This window comes from Erithacus rubecula (assembly GCF_903797595.1).
Source record: "Erithacus rubecula genome assembly, chromosome: 1".
NCBI lineage: Eukaryota > Metazoa > Chordata > Aves > Passeriformes > Muscicapidae > Erithacus > Erithacus rubecula.
Window position 1 is genome coordinate 88,834,029 of NC_136658.1, and position 24,986 is coordinate 88,859,014.

A 24,986-nucleotide genomic window follows, 5' to 3' on the forward strand; every position below is an offset into this window, starting at 1 on the left:
CTTCCGTTCCACATACTGTACTCAGCCCCAAAACTTCTGGGCGAGCCAAGATCTTTACAGAGCTCCTACACAGATTCTTTGCATGTCTGCAGAGTTATGTTTGTGTAATTAATGACTTGTTACTTGTGTGGCTCCAGAATTGTATAGCTATGGTGCAGATAGATTCTGCTGAAGAATGTGCAGTGGGAATTTTGTAATGTTAAACATGCTCAGTGCATTTGAGGACACATGTCCTGTAAGCATATAGCAATAATTCTGCTTGACTGATATCCACTTCACACTTTCAATAAAATACTGAAAATGCTAAGTGCATCTGAGGACAAACAGATGACATTTATTGTACATGTTTATTTTATTCCTGAAATATATTCAGGGCCAGTGCTCCCTCTGGTGGTTAAAAATACCATTTTAATAACGAATTGGCTATTCTCTGTGTCTTCTCTAATGAAACACTGAGTAACACTGACCCAATTACAACTCTAACATATGTTATAAGAGTGTGGAGAGAGACACTGTGACTTGAGAGCTTTGCTCAGGTTGCACAGTGCTGCTTCCCACTGCACACTGTAATTACTGCTCTGAGACTTGGAGCCAACTCACTTGAGTGCTCTCAGTTACATTAGCTGAAGGAACAAAACCAGAGCCTGTATTAACCTTTCATGTGATAGCTGGGGATAGTCTGGGTAGAAACCATGTAGTACACTGCAAGGCTGTTGTCCATTGCTGTGGATTTTGAGGTTGCACTGGAGCATCCAGGTGTGTTGACTGTTTTGAATGGCAGGTTTTCCTGTTAACAGTCAGGCTCTTTTTTTACTCTTTTTGGAAACTTTTTTGTCAGTTTTGGTCTTGAAACCGTTGCATTTCTTTGCCAAATATGCCCTTGGTAGAGATTCAGTTCAGTGAAAGTTAACTCTTGGGAGCAGGATAGCACGTGCATTTGAGAGAGGAATTCTGAGTTCATAACACATTGGAGTCAGCAGTGACACTGGTCTGAAGACAGCCCTCTGGCAAGGCCAGGGGTTTGTTGGCTCCAGCTTAGTTTCCCTTGCAGTGAAGGCACAGCTGAGGAGCTGTGGTGGACGAGCTCCAGCAAACCCCACTGTGCTGGTGTGAGAAACTGCTCTTGCTGCCATTCCACCTCGTCTCCTTGTGTGCTGCTATGTTCTCCCTGCATTGGCTTTGGCAGCTGCCTGAACACCTGGTGAGCTCCTCAGCTCACAGAGGCCAGACCAAGCTCACTCACTAAAGAAAAGGGAGTAAATTTAGTGAGCTGAAGTGGTGCAGTGGAGTCTGAGGGAATCATACCAGGTGGTGTAAAGAAGGGTGAGGTGGCACCATCCCTTTAAAAGGTGAAGAGCCACCTTTGCTGGGTAGATCAGTCTAGCTGCCTTGTGAAGTCTTTCCATTAGACTGACTTTTATGCCTTTTCAGCTGAAGGACAGACATGTGTCTGTCCTGCTGTTTCAGCTGCTGGGGGATCTCTGGCAGAGGCAAATGTTAAGAAGTGAAGCATCTTTCAAATGGCTTTGGGAAGATCCACACATTGTTATTCACCATGTGCCTGAGTCTCTGGAGAGCCTGAGAACATCATATTTGTACAGACACAGACACCCTGTGAGCCCACACTTCGGGAAGCAGTTGATTTATATCCATTTTACCAGTCTCTCAAGCCTAATATCTCCCAGCCCAGCAGTCCCTAGCCAAAGTAATAGGGGAAATAATTTATAATAGGGTGGTGATTATTTCCTCCCCCTCAGCCCTTGATATATTACAGCTGAATGTTCTGAAATTACTTACTTTATGTGACTCTCTTGCTTAGCAATCTGCAGTTGTTCCATGTGCCAAACAGCATTTCATGGCTAATTTGGAAGGGTAGGTGTCAGAAAAAAACTTCAGCCCATTCAGTGAAGCTCTTAACAAGTTCATGCCTGTTTAGAAGCCCATTCAATTTTAATTTGAACGACCTAATGCAAAGGCATTTCACAAAAGCTGAGCTAACACAGTCATCTTGCTTATTAAATGAGTGCAGTGGTGACTGAGCACCTGCTGTCTTTTTACGTAGCACCTCCACATTTTCAGCAGCTGAGTGACAGAATATGCATTTTTGGGAGCTGAGTAATGTGTTCTCCTTTGTGCTTTCTGACAGCTTGCATTGAATCAGCAGAGGTACAGATGACATGGTTACATCTGCTTTAATTTTTGAGTCTCATGAATTGATTTGTAAGAAGCAGAAGCTCTTTCAATATTACTTGCCAAGATTTTGCAGCTGTGAATATTGGAACTTGAACAATACATAACCCTTGCAGTTGGAGTCTCATGCTCTTCATGCATCCCAGCTAGAAATTTCAGTGCTGAGCAAAAAATAAGTGGGGTAGCAGTGATGACCTGGTGCTTGCCAATTTATGCAGAGTATGTGCTTAATGAGTTGCAGCATAAATGTAGCACAAGCCCTTACTGTTGGGCTGTTTGGCTGGAATAGGGAATGAAAGGAACAGGCAGGCAGGGGAAGGATGCTGCAGGTCAAGCATTTCCTTGCAAGGCAAGGCATCTTCAGGACATGTTTATGTCTGTTCTGTACAGTATAATAAGTGACAGCTTAATCTGATCTTGAAGTTCCAAACAATCCACTTCAGGTAGGAAAGCAGCAGTATATTTATTACCTCAGTGATCTTTGGGGTCTGATCTACTCAATGACAGTCAGATACCCTTCAACCATGACTTTACAGTTTAAGGATGGTAGAATTCCTGTATTCTCTTGTTCAGTATAGCTACTCTGATAGAATTTTACTGTAGTTTACTGTAGGATCACTGATGCACAAAATATATGATGGAAGTTTGTACTAACTCAAACAGGACTATTGAAGTAAAAGCTTTATTTGTTAGTCCTTACAAGTGCTGGCACCATTAGTTTTCTAAGGCTGTTGTACAAAGAGGAAGACTATCTGGACTAAAGAAAGGGACTGGAACCCAGAAGACATCCCTAGGTCTTGGTGGGTCTTGGTGGACTAGGTTGCCCTGACTTCTCTGAGTGTCCATAGGTGGCATGAAGGAGTTAAATCCCATTAATTGTGTAGCCTAAAACTGCAGAAATGTGGACTTCTTACACTACACTTAGTTTGGACTATTTACCCTGAACTTGCTTTGCATTAAAATCCAGTGGGAAGGCAGAGCAGAGGGAGAGGTGTTGCAATCTGTAAGTCCATGATTCCCTGTTAGAATAAGCAGCCAAGGGGCAGGTTGCATGCAGAGAGGGATCCAGCAGCTCTCACACATGCAGTCTCTTTTATGTTTCCTCACTTCCCTCTTGCAAAAAGATGAGCTCAGTTCCAGTAAGAGAAATCATGAGTCTGCAGGCTTTGGGGTGGTACAGACCTCCACATGCTCAGGAATTATATTTTCCAGGCCTTGGAACATCCAGTACCTTGACTGGGTGTCCAGAAGTTCTGGACAAATAGCCAGTTGTTTTTCTTCTTAGCCTAACAGTTTAAGTCAGAAAAATAAAAATGTTTCCAGGGAAACCTGAATGTATCTTAGCTCAAAGTGACTTGTTATGGTCTCAAGGCTGCTCCTCCAGCTGTTTTACCCCTCAGACAGGGCAGCCTGGAAGGCTGAAGATAGCCTTAAGAGAATTGACTATAGTTGCCTTAGAAGTTGCAAGTTTATGTGTATTTTATGCCTTTAGGTAACCTCCTTGGCCAGCTGAAGCAGTCATTCCCTTAGTAAGTGATTTACAGACAAGTTAAGGCTCCTTTACAGTTCCAGAATGGCCTAAGGGAGCTTCAGACCAAGTGAAAATCTAATCTGTAAACCTCAATTTTATCTTTCCTTAGGAATGGAGGAAAGACTGCTTTTCTGTGTTGCAGGGTGCTATGGTTCCAAGGGTGGTGAAACCCTCAGGGGCAGAAGTTCTGAGTGCAGGAAGTATCAGCCAGGTTGCACATTACTGATGTGTCACATGTGTTACCCATGAGGCATATTTCTCTCTGGGTGTCAAAATAATATTTTTTCCTTCTCATTTGCACATGTTGAACATTCCTTCAGCAGTAGAAGATGTTGTTGTATGTACTTGAGTATTTTCTCCTTTTTCCTTTAGTCTGTCTCACAGCAGGTCATGAGAGCAAGTGCCCAGGGTGCAGTGTGAAATTCTAGTCTGAAGGACATAACAGCTGATTTTCTAGAACTGCACTTGGGACAGCAGTGCAAATTAGCCAGTCAAAGTATGGGTTTATGTAATTTTAACTTTACAGATTTATTTTAGATTGCTAATTATTTCAACTTTCATTCAGAGACCTGCATTGTGATGTGCTCTTCCTTAAAATATTTTTGAAAAGAATTTTAGTTACTTTAGAGCTTGGACTTTGTACCTCTACAACTGACCTAGAAACATATTTCTCCAGCTGTTCTGATGTTTGCTTTGTTTTGCTTTGTTTTCTGGTCTAATACACTGCTTCAGATTTGGCTCTAACCAAATAAAGAATTCTCAAACCATGATAAAGAATATTTGGAATCAAAAAGAGAAGATCATGCCATTTCAGCACTTCAAGGAAAAACTGAATGTTTGCCTCAGAAAGTACTCTTTTACTGAGAAATTTTATTTTTGTGGGAATATGGAGAGGAAAAGCAGCAGGATATTTTTTTTTTTTCTGTCACGAATTTTTAATAAATGAATGCTATTTTGATTTTACTTTCTCATGCTTTTATCATCTCAGTTTAAATTTTCTCCCTCCCTCCTTGGCCCTGCTCTTCATACCCATCAATAATGTCCCTTCCTCCTTGTCTCTTCATTTTAACGAAATCCTGGACAAGGAGCTAAAAAACAACATCAACCCAGTAACTCCACAAATCTTCCATTTCCTCTCATCTTCTGACACTAAAGCACCATGTCTGTTGGTTATCACTCAGTTTCCTCTGTCTGCATGTCATAACTTTTTCTTTGCAAGATGCCTCTTACACTTCCTGGACAAATGAGCTCTCCAAGACTCAGATGTTCTCATGTCTGCTCAGTCCTCAGCTGACCTCTAAGCAGCCAGCATATTTCTGGGAATCTTTGTCCTGAGCAAATAGGAGGAAAGTTCATTGTTAAATTGTCATCCTGAAATAAAATACTAAATTGCTTGCTAATTTCAAGTTGCAATTTCACCTCTTGCTGTTTTGCTGTAAGTCCTTAAGTCTCTGTAGTGTTCCTTTATGTGTTTTGAGCATTGTTAATTTTATTTTCTTTTTGCTGTCCTTTGAAAATTGCTGTATTTTGAGTTTCTAAAGCAGATTCCATGATTTTAGCTGTTTTCCAAACTTATAAAACTTCTTCTTTTTGCAGTTTCACCCTAATATTTTATTCGTCCAATGTTCCCACCGTTTTAGACATTATGATGTGTTTCTGCTTGTTCCACATCAAACCTTGAAAGGACAACTCTGGTTACTTCCTGCATGGAACCAGTGGCTTTTAATTTGCTTGATTTGCTGTTTCCAGAAATTGACATGCATAAGATTTCCCCCCTCTCTCTCTGTGTGTAGATTTTGTATCCTTTATTCAGATAGTGTTCCTCTTGGTTCCACTGGGAGTCCAAATGCAGTTGAATGTATAACCCCTGCAATATTGATCTAGAGTGTGAATATGTTTTCTGCCTCTTTATTTTTCTGATTTAAACACATTTGAAGCTGTAGGGAGAGGGACAGCACAGATATCCTGTATAGCATTAAAGTGGAATCAAAAGGATGACACATACAAATAGAATTTTGTGTTCAGCTTCTTGGGAAGATCCTGTATCTCAAAGCACCCTGTCTCTGAACCACCCTGAAATTCAAGTCTAGGAAATTCAAGTTTGGGTCAAAGCTGGTCTCCAAAACCTGCTGTTGTGAGTGGTGTATAGGAAGAGTGGTATTTACCATTAATAATTGACTAAACAGTGATATTTGTGATTTTCAGAAATTTAGTTGCTGATTTGGGCTGTTAGATTTTCTATTGGGATTTAGCAGCACCTCTGGAGGAGCACAGGTAGGCTTATAGGCTTAATATTTAAAGAGTGCTTTTCTGTTATGCCACACTCAGCCCCTGCCAAATCTATTATTGAACCATAAATATTTCTCCATTTATGATAATCCTTCTTTCAAGTACCAACATGAACTCTTTGCTGTCACATGTGGCTTCCTACTATGTAACAGGTTCCTTGAGCACAGAGATGGGATCTGTGAGTTATTTGAAGAAGGAGCTTCAGTTGTGTAGTTGGTGATTAGATTTTTTTCTTCCACAGGGAGAAAGGGGCTTGCCAGGACTACAGGGTGTGATTGGGTTTCCTGGAATGCAAGGACCTGAAGGTCCCCCTGGGCCACCAGGACTTAAGGTAAGAACGTAAACTTTTATATTCAAAACAATCATATTTCCCTAAACTGTTGTCCCAAGAAAATATAAAACTTTCTTGTTTACTTTTCAGGGTGATACTGGAGAACCAGGACTGCCAGGAACAAAGGGAACAAGAGTGAGTTGTGTCATATTATCTTGCAATTCTGATGTCTTTGGGTATGGCTGCCTTCAAGTGCAAGAGGAAGTCTGTGAGTTGATGAATGACATCCCCTTGAGCCGCACAATAATTTCAAAATTCTCACTTTTGCCTTTGAAGTTCTTGCTGCTTTGGGCAGCCAGTACCTTTACTAATTTGCATTGTTACCTGATACTTATCACTGTGTCAACAGCACTGGTTTTAATGTGCCTCTGATATCTTCCTGACATACAAAAAGGCTTTTTTCCAGCTTCAGAATGAACCAACCTTATTTCCTCTTGAAAAATTCTTCTTTATATTTGCCACTTACCCTTGAAGCACTCCAGCAGAGAAGCTGACACAGTCATGAGCACATATGTGCTAAAAATGATATAGAGCAAATTAAAGCTAGGGACAAAGGTTTCTTAACTTTGCCAGAAGAGGCTCTGAATATCTGTGATTTTCTGTTGTAATTTCTGTTAAATGGGGCACTTACATAGCACTTCTTTTAGCATATTATATTGGCCAGGGCCATGCCTGTTGGGGTATTGAGGTGCCAGGCTCTTTCTGAGAATTTCCACATTTCATAATGTGATGATGAAAGAGGATTCAAATGACTTGGCCAGTAATGATGCATGCATTTCCAGCTATATGCTCTTGCTCATAGATTCTCAAAATGCCATCTCAGTTTTGTTCTCCATTTGTCTGAAGTTGCTGCATCAAGTAGAATTTACTGAAGTAACTGCAGTTTATGGGGTGTTACAGAGAGGCTATTCTCCTATATTGAGAAATTCATATTTCAATCCATGATGTTTGTGTTGACCTGGGGTATCCTGAGTATTAATGTAAATTGGCACCTCCTGGCAAATGTATTTTTTTTGCTGCAGAGTAAGCAAAATATATTTTAGCAATTATAAAGTTTTGAAAGAAGCAAATACACTGTCTGAGCTCAGGATTCCCATACATCTTTTCTGCTTCATAGCACATGTTTTAGGAAATGCTGCATGGATAAGTATGATAATAGGATGCAAATGATGTCCCAACTTAAATGCCTGGTTCATTAAACTGAAAAGCTGTTCAAGGAGAAAGAATTATCTCAGCCTGGTAGGATTTTCAATAATAAGAATACACTGATGAGTATGAAAGACAGAGAAGCATCTTTATGGTGTGTTAACATTATCTTCTGCTATGAAGAGATGCCTACAATAAACTTCATTTTGGGAACAATGTTTATGAGAAGGGAGCACCTGTGCATTCCCTTTTACCTCTTCATGAGGCTTTGATCTAGTTCCTACTGTTTAAAAAGTTAAGGAAGTTTAAATGTTGCATTCAGTCATTCATTACTAATGTGATGTATTTGAGAGGTTTTGAAGATTAAAGCTATTTTGTCAAGGAAGTTCAAATGCTACTGATTTTTACTGTCAGCATTGGAGATGCAAATTGGGCTGCAGCTTGTCCTTGCTGTTTTGTGGATTTGTCATTTCAGTTTGTGTTTATCTCAATTCCAGGGCCCTCCAGGAGTATCAGGCTTTCCAGGAAACCCAGGCCTTCCTGTATGTATGAAGTATATATGTTTTTACAAGGAATATAAAACTTTTAGTCATGACATGTGTCCTGGATTATTCCAAATATTGCTAATTTCTTTACTTTCTCTTCATGTAGGGCATTCCTGGACAAGATGGCCCTCCTGGTCCACCTGGCATTCCAGGATGTAATGGCACAAAGGTGACATTTACTGATGTTTATAACAGCATCTCTGTGGTGAAATAAAAACATCCCTCAAGCATATATTTTCTAAACAAAACCAATTTCTGTGTTCCCCTTAGGGTGAAAGAGGTCCAGTAGGTCCCCCAGGTTTACCAGGACTGACTGGAAGTATAGTAAGTAGCTTTCCTGTTTGATTCTTATTTTAAAGATTGACTCTTGAAATGCAAATAAATCTATAGAAAATTATATTAAGGTGCAATATATACAACATTGAGGAGAGATAACAACAAATATATCTGTTTTTTTTCACAGGGACCTCCAGGACCTCCTGGAATGAAGGTACATTTTACTCTAAGTGTATTTATATCCTGCTTCTAACAGTAAGAATTTGTGTGATCTCTACACCCTTTAGGACTAGCAGCACTCTTTACTAAAGGACTGAGAAGTTGTATTGCCTTGTTTCACTTTGTTTTGCAACCCCACTAAAAAAAGAGAGTGGGGTGGCCTCCCCACTTAATAACAACTGAACATATGTGTTGTTCCATGCAGGTCTTAAAAGGATAAGTATCATATGGACTACAGCAGAAAAGCAGTAGTACATATCATTAATAATAATAATCATAATAATGTATAAACACTATGGTGGCCACCCAATTGTGTATAAAGATTTAGACAGCTTTTATGATTAAAAATTTGGTTTTATATTAGCATTTGATTTATCTAAAAAATTTCACATGGATAATGTTGGTGGAAGAAGGTCCTATACCACACAAGAATCATCCAACACATACTAGACAGTTTTCATAGAGAAAAAAAATCAAACAAACTAGCTATCTGAATGCATTTTGTGAACTGGAGAAGGAAGCATTGAATGACATCTGAGAGCCTTTTGTCTTTAAAATGAACAGGTATTATCTGAAACTGTAAGCTAAATGTAAGTCTAAAAGTAATCTCAAATTTTTAATGACGTGACAATCCAAGTTATTAAAATGTCCATTTCTCTTACTGTCACATGGAAAGAACTGAATCATTCTAGAAAAACTGAAGTACTCAGATGTTTCTTCCCTAGGCATGTGTGCACAGGTACAGAACTGAAATAAAATCACTTACAATATTGTAACTTTGTACCAAAAACACAGGAAAAATGGGATTTTTACTCTCAAAAGAAGGGGCATAAAGAAAAGGATGGTGATCACAATACTTCTCTAAAGTAAGACTAAGTGTATTCCTTTCTGTGAGGAAAAGAAGACCATAAATGGCCTTTATGTCAAAATGAGATATAAGCATGAAGATCTCAGTGGGGGAAAGAGATTGTGAGGTTATCACTTCTCTCAACAGCCAGATGCTCCAGTTGTGTGGTGACATTGGAGTAGTGATAGATTTCATGGAAAAATCATTACAACTACCCATTACAATACAGGAAATGTATGAAGATAGTTTTGGTACTGCACCCTCTTCAGGCAGCTTTAGAGTACATTTGGCCATTAAGGTCTTAATTTTTAATGTTTCGGCTGAATTGAAAGAAATAAGGTGATTTTTTAAAGTCAGCTTTCCAAATGATACCAAACTATGCATAACTACAACTTTCCTCACCTGGTGGGTTTGAATGTATTTGAATTCATGCTCAAGACTTATTCTTTTTCTTTTTTTATTATAGGGAGATCCAGGTGAAGTGATTGGTCTTATATCTCCTGGTGTGCTAAAAGGTGAAAAAGGGTTTCCTGGTCAACCTGGAGTGCCTGTAAGTCTAAATGATGTTTGAATAGCAGAGAGTTTCAACTAAAATTAAATCAGTATCATGAAATTACAAGTATCACTTTTTTATGATGCCATTTGAATTTTTCATAGGGTCCACCTGGAGCTTCAGGGTTTCAGGGACCAATGGGGCCACCAGGTCCTCCAGGAGAGCAAGTAAGTTTCCTTTCATGGTAATTTGCACTTAACTTATAGATTTTATTAAAGGTATGCTCTAGAATGTGTGTGTAGCAGGTCTTGGTTGGGATTTAGGAAAGATAACATATGGTTCCAGGCTTCATGTTCAGCCTTCCAAACTGTACCATGGCAGAAACTACTGAGCAACATGGGTTTGCAGTAGCAGCTGCTCCTGCAGTCCTCTTCTCTTCTTGCACTCTTGGAAGGTGTTTTTGTGGGGGAGAGGCTGTAGCTGTTGGTCCTCCTTTCCTCTCTTCCCAAATTTAATTTAGAGAAAACAAACTACATGCCAAGCATCCAGATCAAAATCCAGATGCTTGCTGAGGTTATCCTTATGGATAGCAGCACTGTGGTACCATGGAAGCACATTACCATCTATCTGTTATCATAATAATTAATGGGATGTCTCAGATTCTCTTTGTTGCTATCTTTTTATTCTAAATTGCAAATTATACACAGCAAGAGCAAAATGAAATTACTGGGTTTAATGAAAAGATTTGCCTTCTTTTTGCTTTCATACAACAAGGCATTATTCCATTTTGTGTACTCTGTACATGCTAAAATGTGTTGTTTTGTAGGGTCTCCCAGGGCCACCAGGACTTCCAGGCGAGAAGGTGAGACTCTTTAATACAAATACAAATACAAATACAAATACAAATACAAATATTAAGTCCATTTTTAAATTTATTTTGCATACCAGATCCTCAAAACTCTGAAAACTAATGGTCCTAAAGGTGTGGGGTTTTTTTATATTTTGGGACCTATTTCTGTGTCTTAATGAACATCATAGAGATTTATACCACTTTTTATTTTTTTTACATTTGTCTAGCCCTGTTATCTCACTTGATCAAATCAGTAGTAATTACAGCATTCCATGGTTGTTTGAATTAATTTTAAAATGTCAACATTTTCAGTAAAGTGTTGGGTAGGTGAGCATGTTGACAATAAAATTACCTGGTGAATTTCAGATCTGTTTTTCACAAGTTGCTGTGACACAGGACTTAAAAAACATCAGGGAATTTAGGACATGATTCTTTATTCGTTTCACACGTGCATTTAAAAGACATATTCTGTCTTTTATGTTCTCTCTTAGCATTTGACAAGTACATAATAACTTCATATGTTTATTTGTATGCATGTATGCACTGCAGAAAAGAATTGACTAAGTGTGTGTAATTTACATTTTCAGGGCTACATGGGCTTGGGCTTTCAGGGTCCCAAAGGTGAAAAGGTAAGGCTCTTGTAAACTTCTAGAGAACAACTGTCAAAAATATTCTTGATACTTTGTTTTAAATAAACTCTTGAAATCAATCAGTGGAGAAAATCAACATTGTAATTTTTTGAAGACTTGAGTAAATCTGTAACTTACCAAATGAACAAAAGTCGTGAGCAGCTTTTTAATGGTGATGTTATACCTGATATTAATTTAGGTCACCATCCTGTTTTCCAGCTATGCCTGGAAAGCTGCTTTAATTTGCAGTAGGCAGATCTGGAAACATTTATTCTGTATATTAGGACTCACCATGAGATTTTTTAAAAATCAATTTAGGTCTGAGGGATGAGATTTAATGTGCTGTTCAGAATGATTGGAGATAATTGTTGTAGGACTCTAGGGCCTGTCTGCCTTATTTTGGTTTGGTAATGCTCACATTTGAAACAGATCTTTCAATTGTCTCCCCTTTTATTGTGTTTTGACACAACCGGGTAGAGGTTTCAGAGCACACAGAGTGGTTTACTTTTGAGTGAATCTAAGCCAACAGATGTACTCCAGGATCCCATTTATTCTCTTAATCAGCATCAAATGGGAGGTAATACATGTCAGCTTTAATCTGTTACCTCTCACACTGAGAGGTCTAGGCTAAAGTGCCTTATGTTGTGTTTCTGGGAGCCAAGAACTGCATGCATTCAAGGGCTGTTCAGCAAATTCATAATGTGTCTGAGCTCTTCTCCAGAATCTTTTCTTGAGTGTCATTGACAGAGGGCTTTTGGGGTATAAGTAAATTATATTACTTAGGTAGGTTTTTTTTTTTTAAACAATCACCTTATTAATAGATTTTGAGTCAATATTCCTAATGGCTAGAATTTTTTTGCAACATGACATGTTGTTGAAATTAATTTGTTATCATGAAATTTATTGAAAAATGTTGGAGATGATGACATAGAAGTGTGTGGAGATTTCCAGGACTCCTCAGGTTTGTCTTTAGCAGAAGATAAATGGCACTGCTGTGCATTACTGCTTGACATATTTATGGAGTCTTTTCAGAGGTGTTTTACTGTTAAAGGTAGAGCTTTTGCACTATAGAAGGAGGTGAGGCTCTGACCCTGCAATGGACACATGCATGCTAAAAAGTCATCATAAAAGGTATCAGAAGTTGGCCTTTATGGACCTCTATAAAGCTTTTGGAGCACTGTAAACTTTGGGCAACATTTTCCTTTAGCCATTGACTTTCTGTACCTGACCTCTTTCCTCCTAATTTGCTTCCCCCTGAAGGAGGCACTATAAAACTTTGGTACTATTGCTGCAATTATTTGGATATGTTTGTGGTATTTGGTATTAATCAATCTTCACCTTAAAAGAAGATTCAGAGGTCTTTCTTCCGGGCAGTCTCTGTAGGTAACCAGTGAGACAGTAACCCTTTGTCTCACTGATTTTGCCGAAAAAAGAATTTTTTAAAAACCCATTTTACTCTATTTTCAAAACCAAGTAGTAGTTCTCTTTAATGTTACTGGTCTTAGCCATATTTGATCTCAGTGTCATTCTGTTTTCAATGGACAATTCTGTATTTGCTATTGACAGGGTGAGCAAGGGGTAAGGGGCCCCCCAGGACCCCCAGGACCAGCACCTCATATGAAAGAAAAAGGGAGTGAAATCATAAAGGGAGAAAAGGTGAGATATTAAATGATTAAATTTTTGTACTTTTCATTAAGGTATAATCAGTGGAAATTAGCAAATAAAAGTGAAACAAAAAAGAAAATACAAAGTCATCTAGAGCAAATTTTTCAAAAATCTCATGTTTTACTTCATGGTTGAATTTTAATTTTCAGTCTAGAAGTCTCTCTAAAAATATGTGATAGATGGTAAATGCATTGATAATTGCATAAATAGGTAAGCAGCAGATCACTTTCTGAAGAAGGAGAATTGAGGATATTATAAAATTATTCTGAAAGTTTAAGTAGCATATACTCAACTTTTCCTATACACATCCATGAAATCTTAGTGCTAATGAATTTTTCAATTACTGAATTAAGCAGACGAAGCAATAAATATAAAATAACTAAATTTGCTAAATGTAAAATAAACTAGCTTAATGGATTCACATTGATGTTTGTCTAAATTCTTACACATCATACTATTAGTAAAGTTCTTGAAATGGAAAACAGGATTAAATTTGCTTTTGCTGAAATGAAGAATTATTTACAACCTAAATTAATAATGGTTAAGTTTTTATTTACTAATTTACATTTTTTTAATAATTTCATTAGGGTGATCCAGGTGAAAAGGGCGAACCGGGATTTCCAGTGAGTATTGAGTTACTTTGTTTTACTACTATAAAATTTTTAAAGGCTCTGATAATGGCACTGAATATCTTTATACCTATTAGATAAAATAAAATTTACTTTGAAATTTGGCAGTGTTTTTAATCTGGTGAATGTTTATTTTCCAGGGATTGCCAGGTTCAGGTTTCAAAGGAGATAAAGGTGAACCTGGAAAGCCTGGTCCCCGTGTAAGTATACTCATTTTTATCAATACCATAATTGCAGATGTTGTATTGTTTCCATTAGCTAACTAAACTTGGTAACCATTAGTTAATCAGCAAATTTGTTATGTTTTAAACTATCAAGTTTTGCTGTAGGGCAGGTGTACAGTCAAGGTAGTAGTAATCTGCAGTAATGTTAGTATGTAACATTTCAAATAATTAACAGTAGCTTGCAGTGCTGAATGTGAAGGCAAAACTTCTGTTAATCCAAATTGAATGATAAAAAACGGATTAAATTATTCCAGAATGGAAAAAAAAAAAGCAAAGAAGAAATAAATCACTCTGAACAAGTGACTTCAGCTAAATGGAGCATGTTGATTTTTTTTCAAATACTCTCACATGCAATCAACACCATAAGTCTGCTTAGGATGGAGGTGCAGTTTTGTATAAACACAATGAATGGAGCAAAAGATTTAGGTGACTGAAGTCCTTTTGCTTGCTCAGCGTTTCATAGCTGAGCAGGTGGCAAAATTGTACTTTTTTCTATGTTCAAATGTATCTAAAGTATTCTAAGTGATCCTGAGTTTTACAAGGTGTGGGTGTTCATAAGCTGTTAGGCCCAGCACATCTACAGGCATTTGATTTTACTTCATTCTGAAAAAGAGAAAATCTCCCTTTCTGCTATGCTTCAAAGTCAGATGTTCTATCAACTTTTCAGTAAAGTTATGTGATGGGATTGTCTTTTCTATCATACATGTATTTTTATTCATTTAATATGAGGGCTTGAAGCTGGAGGAATGGAGACATGTTGGCTTAGAACTTTTTGAGGGAACCAGAACATATGAATTTATCAAAACTATAGTTTTCAGTTTCTGCAGAGTTCCCTGAACAAAGTTTCTAAGATATTTTATATATAATCATTCAGGAAATCATAGCTACTTCTGAAATTAAGCTAAGCCTTGAAAGATAATAGATGTTACAATCTGATATTCTAGTTTGATAAAACTAAACCATGTGGTTAATTCTGATCACAGTGTATATTTGAAGACTCTATTGACTTTGCAGATCATAGTTTTAATAAATCATTAAAACCTCTTCATTATAAGAGACCATAGCTGCACCTCAGTGGTGCTGGTTCATGCTTGTTCTGTCAATTTTATTCTTTAAATGCCTTGTTTAGGACAACATTTTTTTAACTAAACTGATGAGATTATTTTTTTAGACTAAATTACATGCACTGTTAATTTGTGTATTAAGTATCTACATTTCCTTGGGTTTATGGAACAAATTCATATTGCTTATGCTACACATACAATCTAAGCACTGGGACACCAGATGGAAGCCAGCCTCCAATGGATCTGGTACAAGCTGATGTCCCAGCCCTTTTATGGTGTTGAGGAGGGAAAAATGCTGAAAAGTAGGTTTGTCCATCTAGATAATTTATCACATATCTGCTGACTACTTCAAGGGAATCTTACCCTTTTTGTAGGTTAATACAATGGCCTAATAGTTGTAATTTTACACTGAAGGAGGGAATTTTTACTTCTAGTGTAACATCTACCTTATAATTTTAATTTCACTGTGAAGGAAGTGTATTTACCACCACATTACCACACAAAATGATACACTTTCCAAGCATTCTGTTGTAACTCAATCACTGAATATCTCTGCATAAATGTATTGTGAAGTTGAAGAGTGTGTACATAGAAAGGGATTGTTGTGAGGCAAAAAGATGGATCTGGTTCCAGTTTCCTGTGCTGTAGATATATTTTGTCCTGGAGACTCTGTGACAGGGAAATCTATGTTATTTCTGAATCTGGGAATGGATTTGCAGAATTTAATTTAATTTGGCATCTTGGAGGTTGTTGGGTAATACAAGCACTAGTATATTCACCATTTGTATCCTCTTCTATGTTAGCTTCATTAGCACACTTTGATTAATGCACTGCAATAGTGATAATGTTGTTTTGGTATTGCACCTACTGTATTTAGAAATTGCATGTATGTGGTTGTCTGTTAAAAAAGAGTGTAACTTGCTGTTTTGCAGGGAAAGCCTGGAAAAGATGGTGAACCAGGACTGAAAGGAGAACCTGTATGTATTTTACCCAATTTCCAATACTGTTTCTTACATTCAAAAAAAAAAAAAAAAAAAGGTCTATATATTATAGGTAGTTAATATTTTCTAGCCTTCTAAATTGTTTATTTAATTTTGTTGCTTTCAGTGGATTTGTGACTTTTAAAATTTTTAAACTTTGCTGCTGCTACAGCTAAGATCCACCTATATTTGTCTCTTCTGGTTTCACTGTCTTCTACACACAGGGTTTGCCTGGAGGGTTTGGGGTTCCAGGACGACCTGGGGAGCCTGGCATAAAGGTGAGTAGCAGCTTTTGCTTCTCTTCACACAGAATGAATTAGTAGCTTTTGTGCTGTGTTCACTGATTGATTAAAGCAATGAATGCACAGAAGGCAATATTAATTGAATGGTGCTAATCTGTATGTCATCATTCAGAGACTAGAAGTCAAAATGAAGGTAGTGTAGGTATGCCCAGTTTAGATCTCTTTTCTGTGTTGATTAATGCAGGCTTTATTTTCACAAGCTCTTTGCCAGCCAGCATAGGTACAAGTGTACTTCCCTAAAACCTCCAGTTTCTCTTAAAATAGTGCAAACCAGTACAGGCTTGCAAACTAATTACTGTTGCTGATTATTACAGCATTCCAGGTACTTACCATGTAGATGTTGTCTGAGTCTTATCAAGGTGTTCATTTGTTGAGGAGCTCTGATTTTGTTGGCAAAAAAATCTGATCTGGATTTAAAACATAAGTTCTGTTTTGATTTAGGGTGACAAAGGAGAGCGAGGTTATCCAGGACCTCCAGGAAGAGTAAGTAAAACAAATTTGTATTTCATTTTAAATTTAAATTTACTTAAATTTTGTAAAAGTCAAAGTTCCCAAAAATGAGGGAAAAAAAGAGAGATACTATGTATAGTCTGATCTTCTTCTCTTCAGTCATGAAGAATAAAGTTAGTAGTGTTAATAATCATGAAGAAAAGGGAGATAACAAGAAGAGAGAGAAGAATAAAACCTGAGGAAGACAAGTGATGCCATTGCAATTGCTGCTAAAATGGTTTGCAAAATAGTACATACTTTCTGAATATTGTATTGTAAATATTAGCATCCTAAATATTGAGCTCAGATCAATGTTAGAACTGGCAGGACATAATATTTTAAAATAAAAGGTAATACAAACCTAATGGATCAGTGCTTAGATCATGTTAAGGTTTTCTGGCATCATTCTTTGAGGAAGATGCTGTAAAAGCTCTCCACTTAATCCTGCAATTGTTATGAAAGCACTTGGGTAGAATGGGAGTTATTTATTTTCTCTGGTAATTTCTCAGCAGCTACAAGCCTCTCACTTGCTGAAACTGCAAGTATAATCAAAATGCTGAAAATTGTCAATAAAACTAAAATGGCCTCTGTACCATCAGATGAAGATGGGGGAGATATGATGGCTCAGTGTATGTTTATAGTTTTTGTCCTGTGATTTAGATGATAGATGGTGGACCAGTAGATACCTTTGGTGAAAAAGGAGACCCTGGAATTTCAGGTTTGCCTGGATTGAAAGGTCAAAAAGGTGAAAAAGGTATGTATTTTGTCTTGTCTTTTTAATTGAGTTATACTTTTAGTTTTTTGCTAAAGGAAATTAAATTTGTGCTACCTGTGCTCAGGAGCTCTATATGACAATGTAATGTTCCAGTTATTTAATTGTTTTCAGTTTATTATATTTTGTAGTAGCTTGTAGGACACTTCTGGTTCTCATCACAACTAAGTTTGCCTTTCAGTTAATGATGAAAAATGATAAAGTGGGATCAGTTTTTATGGCAGTTAAAAAATTCAGTGAGATTATCTAAGAAATCGACATGAACATAATTAGTACAGAGAATCTTGAGACTTCTTTGTATGAGTCAATAGCTAATTTCTTATCCTAAGATTGGCTAGCACAATTTAATAAAAGTCTTCAGTAAACAGAGAAAAAAATCAAGCATTTCCCTTGTCAATTTCCCCCATACAGACTTTAGACAGTTCAAGAAAAATCACTGGGAAAGTTGGCACACCTTTTCTTTAACTGCATTTCTTGAAGATATATATAGATGTTTTAATTTCAAATTTGATTCAGAATGTGAATATTCATGAATGTAAATTTCAGTTATATCTCCTAAAAGTTCACTTTCACTGGCATTTCAGAATTCATTGCCTAATTGAAACTTTCTCTTTCTAAAGGCTTTCCTGGTGCACAAGGAATCCCAGGACCTCCAGGTATGAAATTATGACTACTGATTTTTTCATATTTGTCATGGGTTCTTGGGTGGGCAGTCCTGAGGAATATTCTCCTTAGCTGCTTTCAGTTACTGCCTGACTTCTGAACACCCAAGCACTGACCTTTCCAGAGGTCTAATCATTCCTGCAGACCCTTCCTCTGGATTGCTTTTCTCATGTCTCTGATGTGATCCAGCCTTGTTCCTTCTGTTCTGCTCTGATAATGTTCTGCTGAAATTCGGAATGTTGCACAATCTGTCAGAGACAGGCCAGAGTGTGAGTCCATTGGGCAAGAGGAGTTGTTAAATGTGAATGTCTGAGTGTGTGCAGCTATACCTGAGTGTGTATGCTCATAGGTAGATCTTTGTCTTGCTCTCACTTCAGCTCTGTATGTGTTTGTATAATAAAACAAAGTTTGTAGGAAGAAATAACACTTACTTAATCAAAGTCATTTCTGAAGGCTTCCTGCTTTTTTGACTATGTCACTTGGTCTAATAAAAGTTGCTTCTTTTCCCTACAAATGTTGCCTTTTTCAGAGCCTTACCATCTTCACATCCATGGTAACACTGCTTTTATGGTGTGTATATAAGTCCATGTGTTTGACCTACACCATGATGTTTGCTTTTTAAAAATTAGGCAAATCATCTGTGGAGGCCCAACACTTAGCACATCCTGCAGTGATACTACCATTACCTTCCTTGCTTTTCTTTTCTGTCTTGGCAGTGAGATAAATATGAAATTAATGTCAGCCAGGGTCAGATAGTTTCCAGGAAATCTCTCAGAGGTTGGGGAGAAGATGCTATATACCACAGAGTGTAATGAGAGCTCTTAGTCTGTAATTACCCTACAGAAATTGAGCTTTGTGTGCTTCCTGCAATGTTGCAGAGGACTCAAAATGTTTTAGTGGTCAAGTGTTGTGATGAGTTGTGAATTGAAAGAAGTCACTAAAATATGAACTATACAGATAGCTAAAAGGAGATCCTAAGTAGGGTTTTTGGTACTTGTTTTAACTGCTTCTCTTTATTTGCTATTTTTCACTTATTATTCTTACAAGCCATTTTGGTTTTCGCATTCCTTACATCTGCTAGCATTGTTGAGTACTTATTTATTGAAGTTTTATTTACTTATTTATTGAAGTCAGACATGCCTTCCCTTTCTAGGTGTGTTTTAATTTGGTTGGTTATGAGGTAAGGAAGTATGTAATAGTTTCTAGATGGAATAGCTAAGGTAACTCCAGTGTTGCCTCTATTCAAAACCCAGCAACAGGGTGTGCAGCTATATCTCAGAAAAGCACTTGATACAGGTGTGTTTGTCTAGGGACCTAACAGAAGTGAGTTTCTCTCAGATGTAGTGAGTATACAAGCTTAATTTTGTATAAATCACCAATAATTAAAATACAGTCCCTTTTTTGTTTTGCACTAACATTTCTCCATTTCTTGCTAAAGCCCTATGTTGATTATGTTGCTGTCTTTTCACTTGTCATTTTTACATATTTTTTACTCTGTCCAAAGGTCGACCAGTTCCAGACAGGGTAGGATCACCTGGTGTCCCTGGGGAGAGAGGTGAAAAAGGTGAAAAGGGTTCTCCAGGATTCCCTTCACCTGGAATGCCTGGAAGAGATGGTTTCCCAGGCATCCCTGGGCCACCAGGCCCACCAGGACCTCCAGGAGTACCAGGTGGGTAAAGCCCATGGCTGCTTTTCACATTGCACTCATAATGCACATTAAAAAAGAAAAAAAGAGGCAAGATTATAAAAGCTTTTATCAGGGTGCATCTATATCATAGAATAAACATATCTGAGTTGTTGATCCATCAAGTAAAAGCTGCTGCACAGTGCAGGAAGCCACTTGTTTCCTTACTAGGAAAGGACAAGGATTCTTTGCTAAATAAATGCTTCTAAAATTTCTAAAAATTTATTATGAATTGTTAGAATATAATCAAACAATTACTCTTAATTCACATTAATTTGTTCTGTGTCCTAATGCACCAATATAGTGACATCTGTATATTTCCAATTAATAGCAGATACTAATACTGTTCTTAGTGGCCCATGCTAAATAGTTCCTTACAACTAATGTTTTAACTCTGATAGAAAACTTTTGCTATAGGTGATACTGATATTGTAAGTTAAATTATCATTTTGATATCAGGAATGATACCTTTGTTACAGTAGTTAATGTACTTCAAAGCTATTGAAAGAAACATTATTCTTTATGGACTTCTTAAACCAAAGACACTTTGTTCAAAATCAGGGGAAGATACCTGGTTGTTGCTGTATTTGCTAGTGAAGCAGGGCAAAATACAGCATGTAGAATATGGAATTAAATGGCTAAATCTTACTTTTTCCTACAGATAAGAGCAACTCCTATTTTTCATACAAATTATTGTTGTTGTTTAATTCTGCTCCTTCCCCAGATAGTTCTTTAGCCTTCTTCAAATGCACAATGGGAAGCAATTCTTTTTCATTAAATTTGTTTTCCCAACTTAACGTTAGCATTTTGACTACTGGCTTTGGCCAAAATAATGTCATATTATATTGGGTCAGATTCTGTACCATATATCATCAGCAGAACAAGAACTATTTATATTGTTATATCAAGCCTGATAAATATTCTCATTTTTTACCTATTTCAGATCCTAACATATGAAGTTTGTTATTTTCAGGAAGCTTGATCCATGTGAAGAAATTAAATAGATGTTGACAAGCTGCTCTTACCTAGAAAGTTTCCTAAAATATTGAAAAGAGAAGTCAGGGTACAAAAAAACCCACTCTTAATTAATTTCTTCAGAACATCAATACTCTCTATTTTCTTCAGGGTCAAAACATCAGTTTTTCACCCGTGATTCTTTTCCAAGCCAAAACTTAAAATGAAAATAGATTTTATGTTGAAATTGCTTGTAACCATATTATGGCAGAGCCTGTCTTTTCTCTTCCCAGGGTTTCTTAAGCAGTGTATATGGAATAAGAATACAGAATCCCAGTTAAATTTTTCCAAGTAAATCCAATAAAGGAGTAAAATGCTATCCTGACTTACCACTTTTTATAGGAAACATTTCAGGTGTGATGTAAATGCAACCCTGTACTGGAAACTTGCACTTGTCAAAACAATATTCTTTATTGCAATTGCATTGCAGATGGAATTGATCAGTGCCAGCAGGGAGAACCTGGTGCACCAGGTAGTCCTGGACTTCCAGGAAGAGATGGATTTCCAGGAGAGATGGGAGAGAAAGGTAATAATGTTTTAAAGTGATTGTATTCTAATGCTTAGTAGCCTGGAGCTTGGGTATGCAAAGAGGCTGAACACATTAGGCTGGAACCAGAGAAAGTGTACTTAAAGTTAGTTAAATAGTTCATGGACATAGGAGATGTTTCTGGACTCTCTGGTGAGTAAAGAAGAATATTGTGTGTTGAATGGTGTGATAGGAGCTTCTCTTGGCCTTCTCAGTGCTGGGAAGTGATAAAGGATGGCCCAGGGCTGCAGGAGGAGCAGAAAGGGTTGAATACATACCTGTGCAGTGTCAACTGTTCAAGGCAATTCAGGTGTGAATTCTGAGATGCAGATTTAGAGAGGGGCAAATGAATTGAGAATGAAAATGGTTTATGAATTATTGCCATGAGTATAATTAAAGATAAAATTTGAGCACCTATAAACAACCTTAGGCTGGACATTATGAAGAAGTTCTTCACAGAAAAGGTGACTGGGCATTGAATGGGCTGCCCAGGGAGCTGATGGAGTCACCATCCCTGGAACTGTTTAAGAAAAGAGAAGTAGCAATTTATTTAAATATTAAATTGACATTTGCCCTGAATCCACCTGATTGCAGTTGTCTTGAATCTTCTTGTTGTTATTCATGTGCTTTGTTTTCTTTTTTCAGGTGACAAAGGCGAGGCCTGTGCCTTGTGTGATAAAGTAGGACCTCCTGGACTTCCAGGACCACAAGGACCACCAGGTCCAGCAGGTAAAACTCCTTAATTACCCAAGAGTGAGCTATGTAGGCTAAATTCTAAAAAAATACAGCATATATAATAAAATTAATTGCATTTTATCCCAGTAATCAAGTTGTTTGTGAAATTAATGAAAGGACTAAGGAAAGGAAGGTGGCATATTCCTATTTTTGGCCTGATTCTAAATTTCCAATACAATCAATCAGAATTACCCGTGAAGCCAAAACTGGCCACAATGAAGGGTCTGTGACAGTTGTGGGCCAAATATTTTCACAGTGAGAAATAATGTGGGAATCATTTGCTACGTGTCCTAGCTTGACAGTGACCCATACATTTATTTCCAATTGCAACACTAAATTCTGTGGCCCAAAAATAATTTTTTTTTTTGCTACCATATGCAAGAAGTGTCACATGCCAAAAATATATTATACCTGAGGTTTGTTGTAGTGCTGTTCAGAAAAGTGAATGTAGTTTAATTGGTTTCAGTTCTGCATTGGTTACATGAATTAGTAAATTGATTCCTAAGTCAAATGAATCATCAGCTTCCAAGTTGCATGGCAACACAAGTGCATGAATCAAGACAGCTTCACTGGCTTTAGCAGCATTATGCTGGTATTACTGGGAATGGAATGGGACAGTTTAAAAGGGATCACAAAGAATTCACATGCAATTAACTATTTGTGAAGGCATGTAATAAATTAAGCCATATTTTTGTCTCTCTGAAAAGGTTTTCCAGGACAAGCTGGTTTCAAGGGTGACAGAGGCTTACCTGGACTTGATGGCCTTCCAGGGGTGCCTGTAAGTAATGCCTTGTCAGATACATGTCCTGCTAGGCATGTGATCAAAAACCATGTGATGATCAGTGTATCAGTGTGGTTGTGTAACAATTCTGTTTAAAAAAACAAACAAAAAGCTCAAACAGTGAACTAATATGATAGAATTAGTGCCTAATGAAATAAAGTAGGAAGTAGTGAGTTTGAATTGTAAGAGCTAAAAAAGAGCTGTTGGATACTGGTTATAATTCTGAGTTTATCCATCATAAGACCTCAGTGGGACACATGACCTTCTGCCTGAGCAAGCTAAGTGGAGGAGCTGGGTAAAGAGCAGGATTTCTCAGGAACAGATGCAGGTATTCCCTGACCTTCTCGTGAATTGTTCCAGTAACACTTTGCTGTTGAGTACAAATATTGAGAGAGAGACAGTGCCATCTAGTGTAGTGTATGCAATCTAATGTTAGCATGCAGCACACTGTGGCAGTTGCTGAATTTTGAATCATAGAGCAAGAGAAAATGCTGAGTTGGAAAGGGCTTATCAGGATCATTGGATCCAACTCCTGGTCCTGTGAAGAACATCCCAAACATCACATCATCTGTCTGAGAGAGTTGTCCAAATGCTTCTTGAACTCTGTCAGGCCGTTGTTTTGACCACTTCCCTGGGGAGCCTATTCCAGTGTTCAACCACCCTCTGCATGTAAAACCTTTTCCTGATATCCAACCTAAATCTCCTCTGACTCAGCTTTGTGCTGTTTCCTCAAGTCATGTAACTCATCTTGAGAGTGAAGAGATCAGTGCCTGCCCCTCCTCATCCCCTCATGAAGAAGATGTAGACTGATGTGAGATCTCCCCTCAGTCTCCTCTTTTCCAGGCTGAACGAATCATCAGCCATTCTTCATAAGGCTTTCCCTGCAGACGCCACCATCCTTGTGGCTTTCGTCTGGATGTTCCCCAATAGTTTTATGTTTTTTTATATTGTGTCACCCAGAGCTGTCCCCAGCCCTGGAGGTGAGGCTGCCCCAGCCAGAGCAGAGCAGGACAATCCCCTCCCTTGCCCAGCTGCCCATGCTGTGCCTGATGCCCCCAGGACAGGGTTGGGCCTCCTGGCACTGAGGTTTGCTGTGAAAACCTACCTCCTGTAGCATAACCTTGGGTTTTAACACCATTCCTACTGTGAGTGGAGTCTTCCCAGACCTCTTCTCCCCAAAGCTGCCTGTTTCCTTACAGCTGATCCTTTTTCTCAGTGACATTCCCAGGCACTGGCTTTATCACACACTGGTGTTATGCGAGCTCCCTCTGTCACCAGTGGTGAGAGAGAGGTACCTTCAGAAGTAGAAAAATAACAAACCACTTGTATGAATTCATTACTCAAGAAATCTGTTTATGTCCCTGGAGTATAAATAAAGCCTTGTTGCCTGAATTCAGCCAATTAAAGTTGACTAAGATGAATTCTTTATCTGTCATCACCACAATAGGTTGCATTACTAGGTGACTGTACTATAATATCAATGGGATCCATGAAAGAAACAGTGGGAAAGAAATCAAAGACATTCCAATGTATTTAGGCATTTTTGTTGTCTGGCATTTGTTCTTGGCACCTGTTTTGCCACACCTTTATATTTTACTTGTATTGCCTCATAAGTGCTATTCATGTCTTTAATCAGACAAGGATTGGCTACTGATCTGAATGCTTTTAAGCTTGTTTTGCTCCACAAAGTTCAGCCAGGTGGTGATCCAACATATAATTTAACTTGGAAAAACTACATAGAGGCCAGCCTTGCAAGCTGACATTGTGTACAGCTGTGCCAGAACATCAGAGTCTGATTCAGAACACTCCAGTGCTAATGAAAAGATTATCATTGACCATGTTCTGGTTCAGGTTGAAGTGGAGGGCACACATGAGCTGTACATAGTGGATATGGCCCATGAAGTTTGTGTTTTACTACCTTAATGAGTAGCTTTTAGTCACTAGAAATCATGGAGACTGTTCTCAAAAGAAACATGCATTCAAGTCCTAGAAAATATGTAGAGGAAAAATTGAAATTCTCAAAATCCTGTAGGTATATACAGGTTCTGGAAGACTTTACAAAACTGTTTTCTGAGCATGTGCATAGTATTCTGATATTACCAACTGATAGTG

The 24,986-nt window shown here is 37.8% G+C and overlaps 1 protein-coding gene across 3 annotated transcripts in view; it reads left to right on the top strand.

Moving 5' to 3' along the window:
* Positions 1-24,986, top strand: part of COL4A1 (collagen type IV alpha 1 chain) — a 366,614-nt gene that overhangs the window by 310,888 nt on the left and 30,740 nt on the right. Inside the window, exons 3-24 of one of the 3 annotated variants that reach the window (XM_079322952.1) lie at positions 6,252-6,341; positions 6,432-6,476; positions 7,985-8,029; positions 8,139-8,201; positions 8,303-8,356; positions 8,496-8,522; positions 9,841-9,924; positions 10,032-10,094; positions 10,694-10,729; positions 11,305-11,346; positions 12,913-13,002; positions 13,599-13,634; positions 13,781-13,840; positions 15,861-15,905; positions 16,133-16,186; positions 16,652-16,697; positions 17,367-17,453; positions 18,092-18,127; positions 19,639-19,803; positions 21,263-21,358; positions 22,004-22,087; positions 22,801-22,871. In XM_079322952.1, the coding sequence (XP_079179078.1) occupies positions 6,252-6,341; positions 6,432-6,476; positions 7,985-8,029; positions 8,139-8,201; positions 8,303-8,356; positions 8,496-8,522; positions 9,841-9,924; positions 10,032-10,094; positions 10,694-10,729; positions 11,305-11,346; positions 12,913-13,002; positions 13,599-13,634; positions 13,781-13,840; positions 15,861-15,905; positions 16,133-16,186; positions 16,652-16,697; positions 17,367-17,453; positions 18,092-18,127; positions 19,639-19,803; positions 21,263-21,358; positions 22,004-22,087; positions 22,801-22,871 (1,419 nt within the window). Of the gene's footprint in view, positions 1-6,251; positions 6,342-6,431; positions 6,477-7,984; positions 8,030-8,138; positions 8,202-8,302; positions 8,357-8,495; positions 8,523-9,840; positions 9,925-10,031; positions 10,095-10,693; positions 10,730-11,304; positions 11,347-12,912; positions 13,003-13,598; positions 13,635-13,780; positions 13,841-15,860; positions 15,906-16,132; positions 16,187-16,651; positions 16,698-17,359; positions 17,454-18,091; positions 18,128-19,638; positions 19,804-21,262; positions 21,359-22,003; positions 22,088-22,800; positions 22,872-24,986 lie in introns of all 3 variants that reach the window. The other 2 variants (XM_079322951.1, XM_079322953.1) reach the window with 2 other exon arrangements.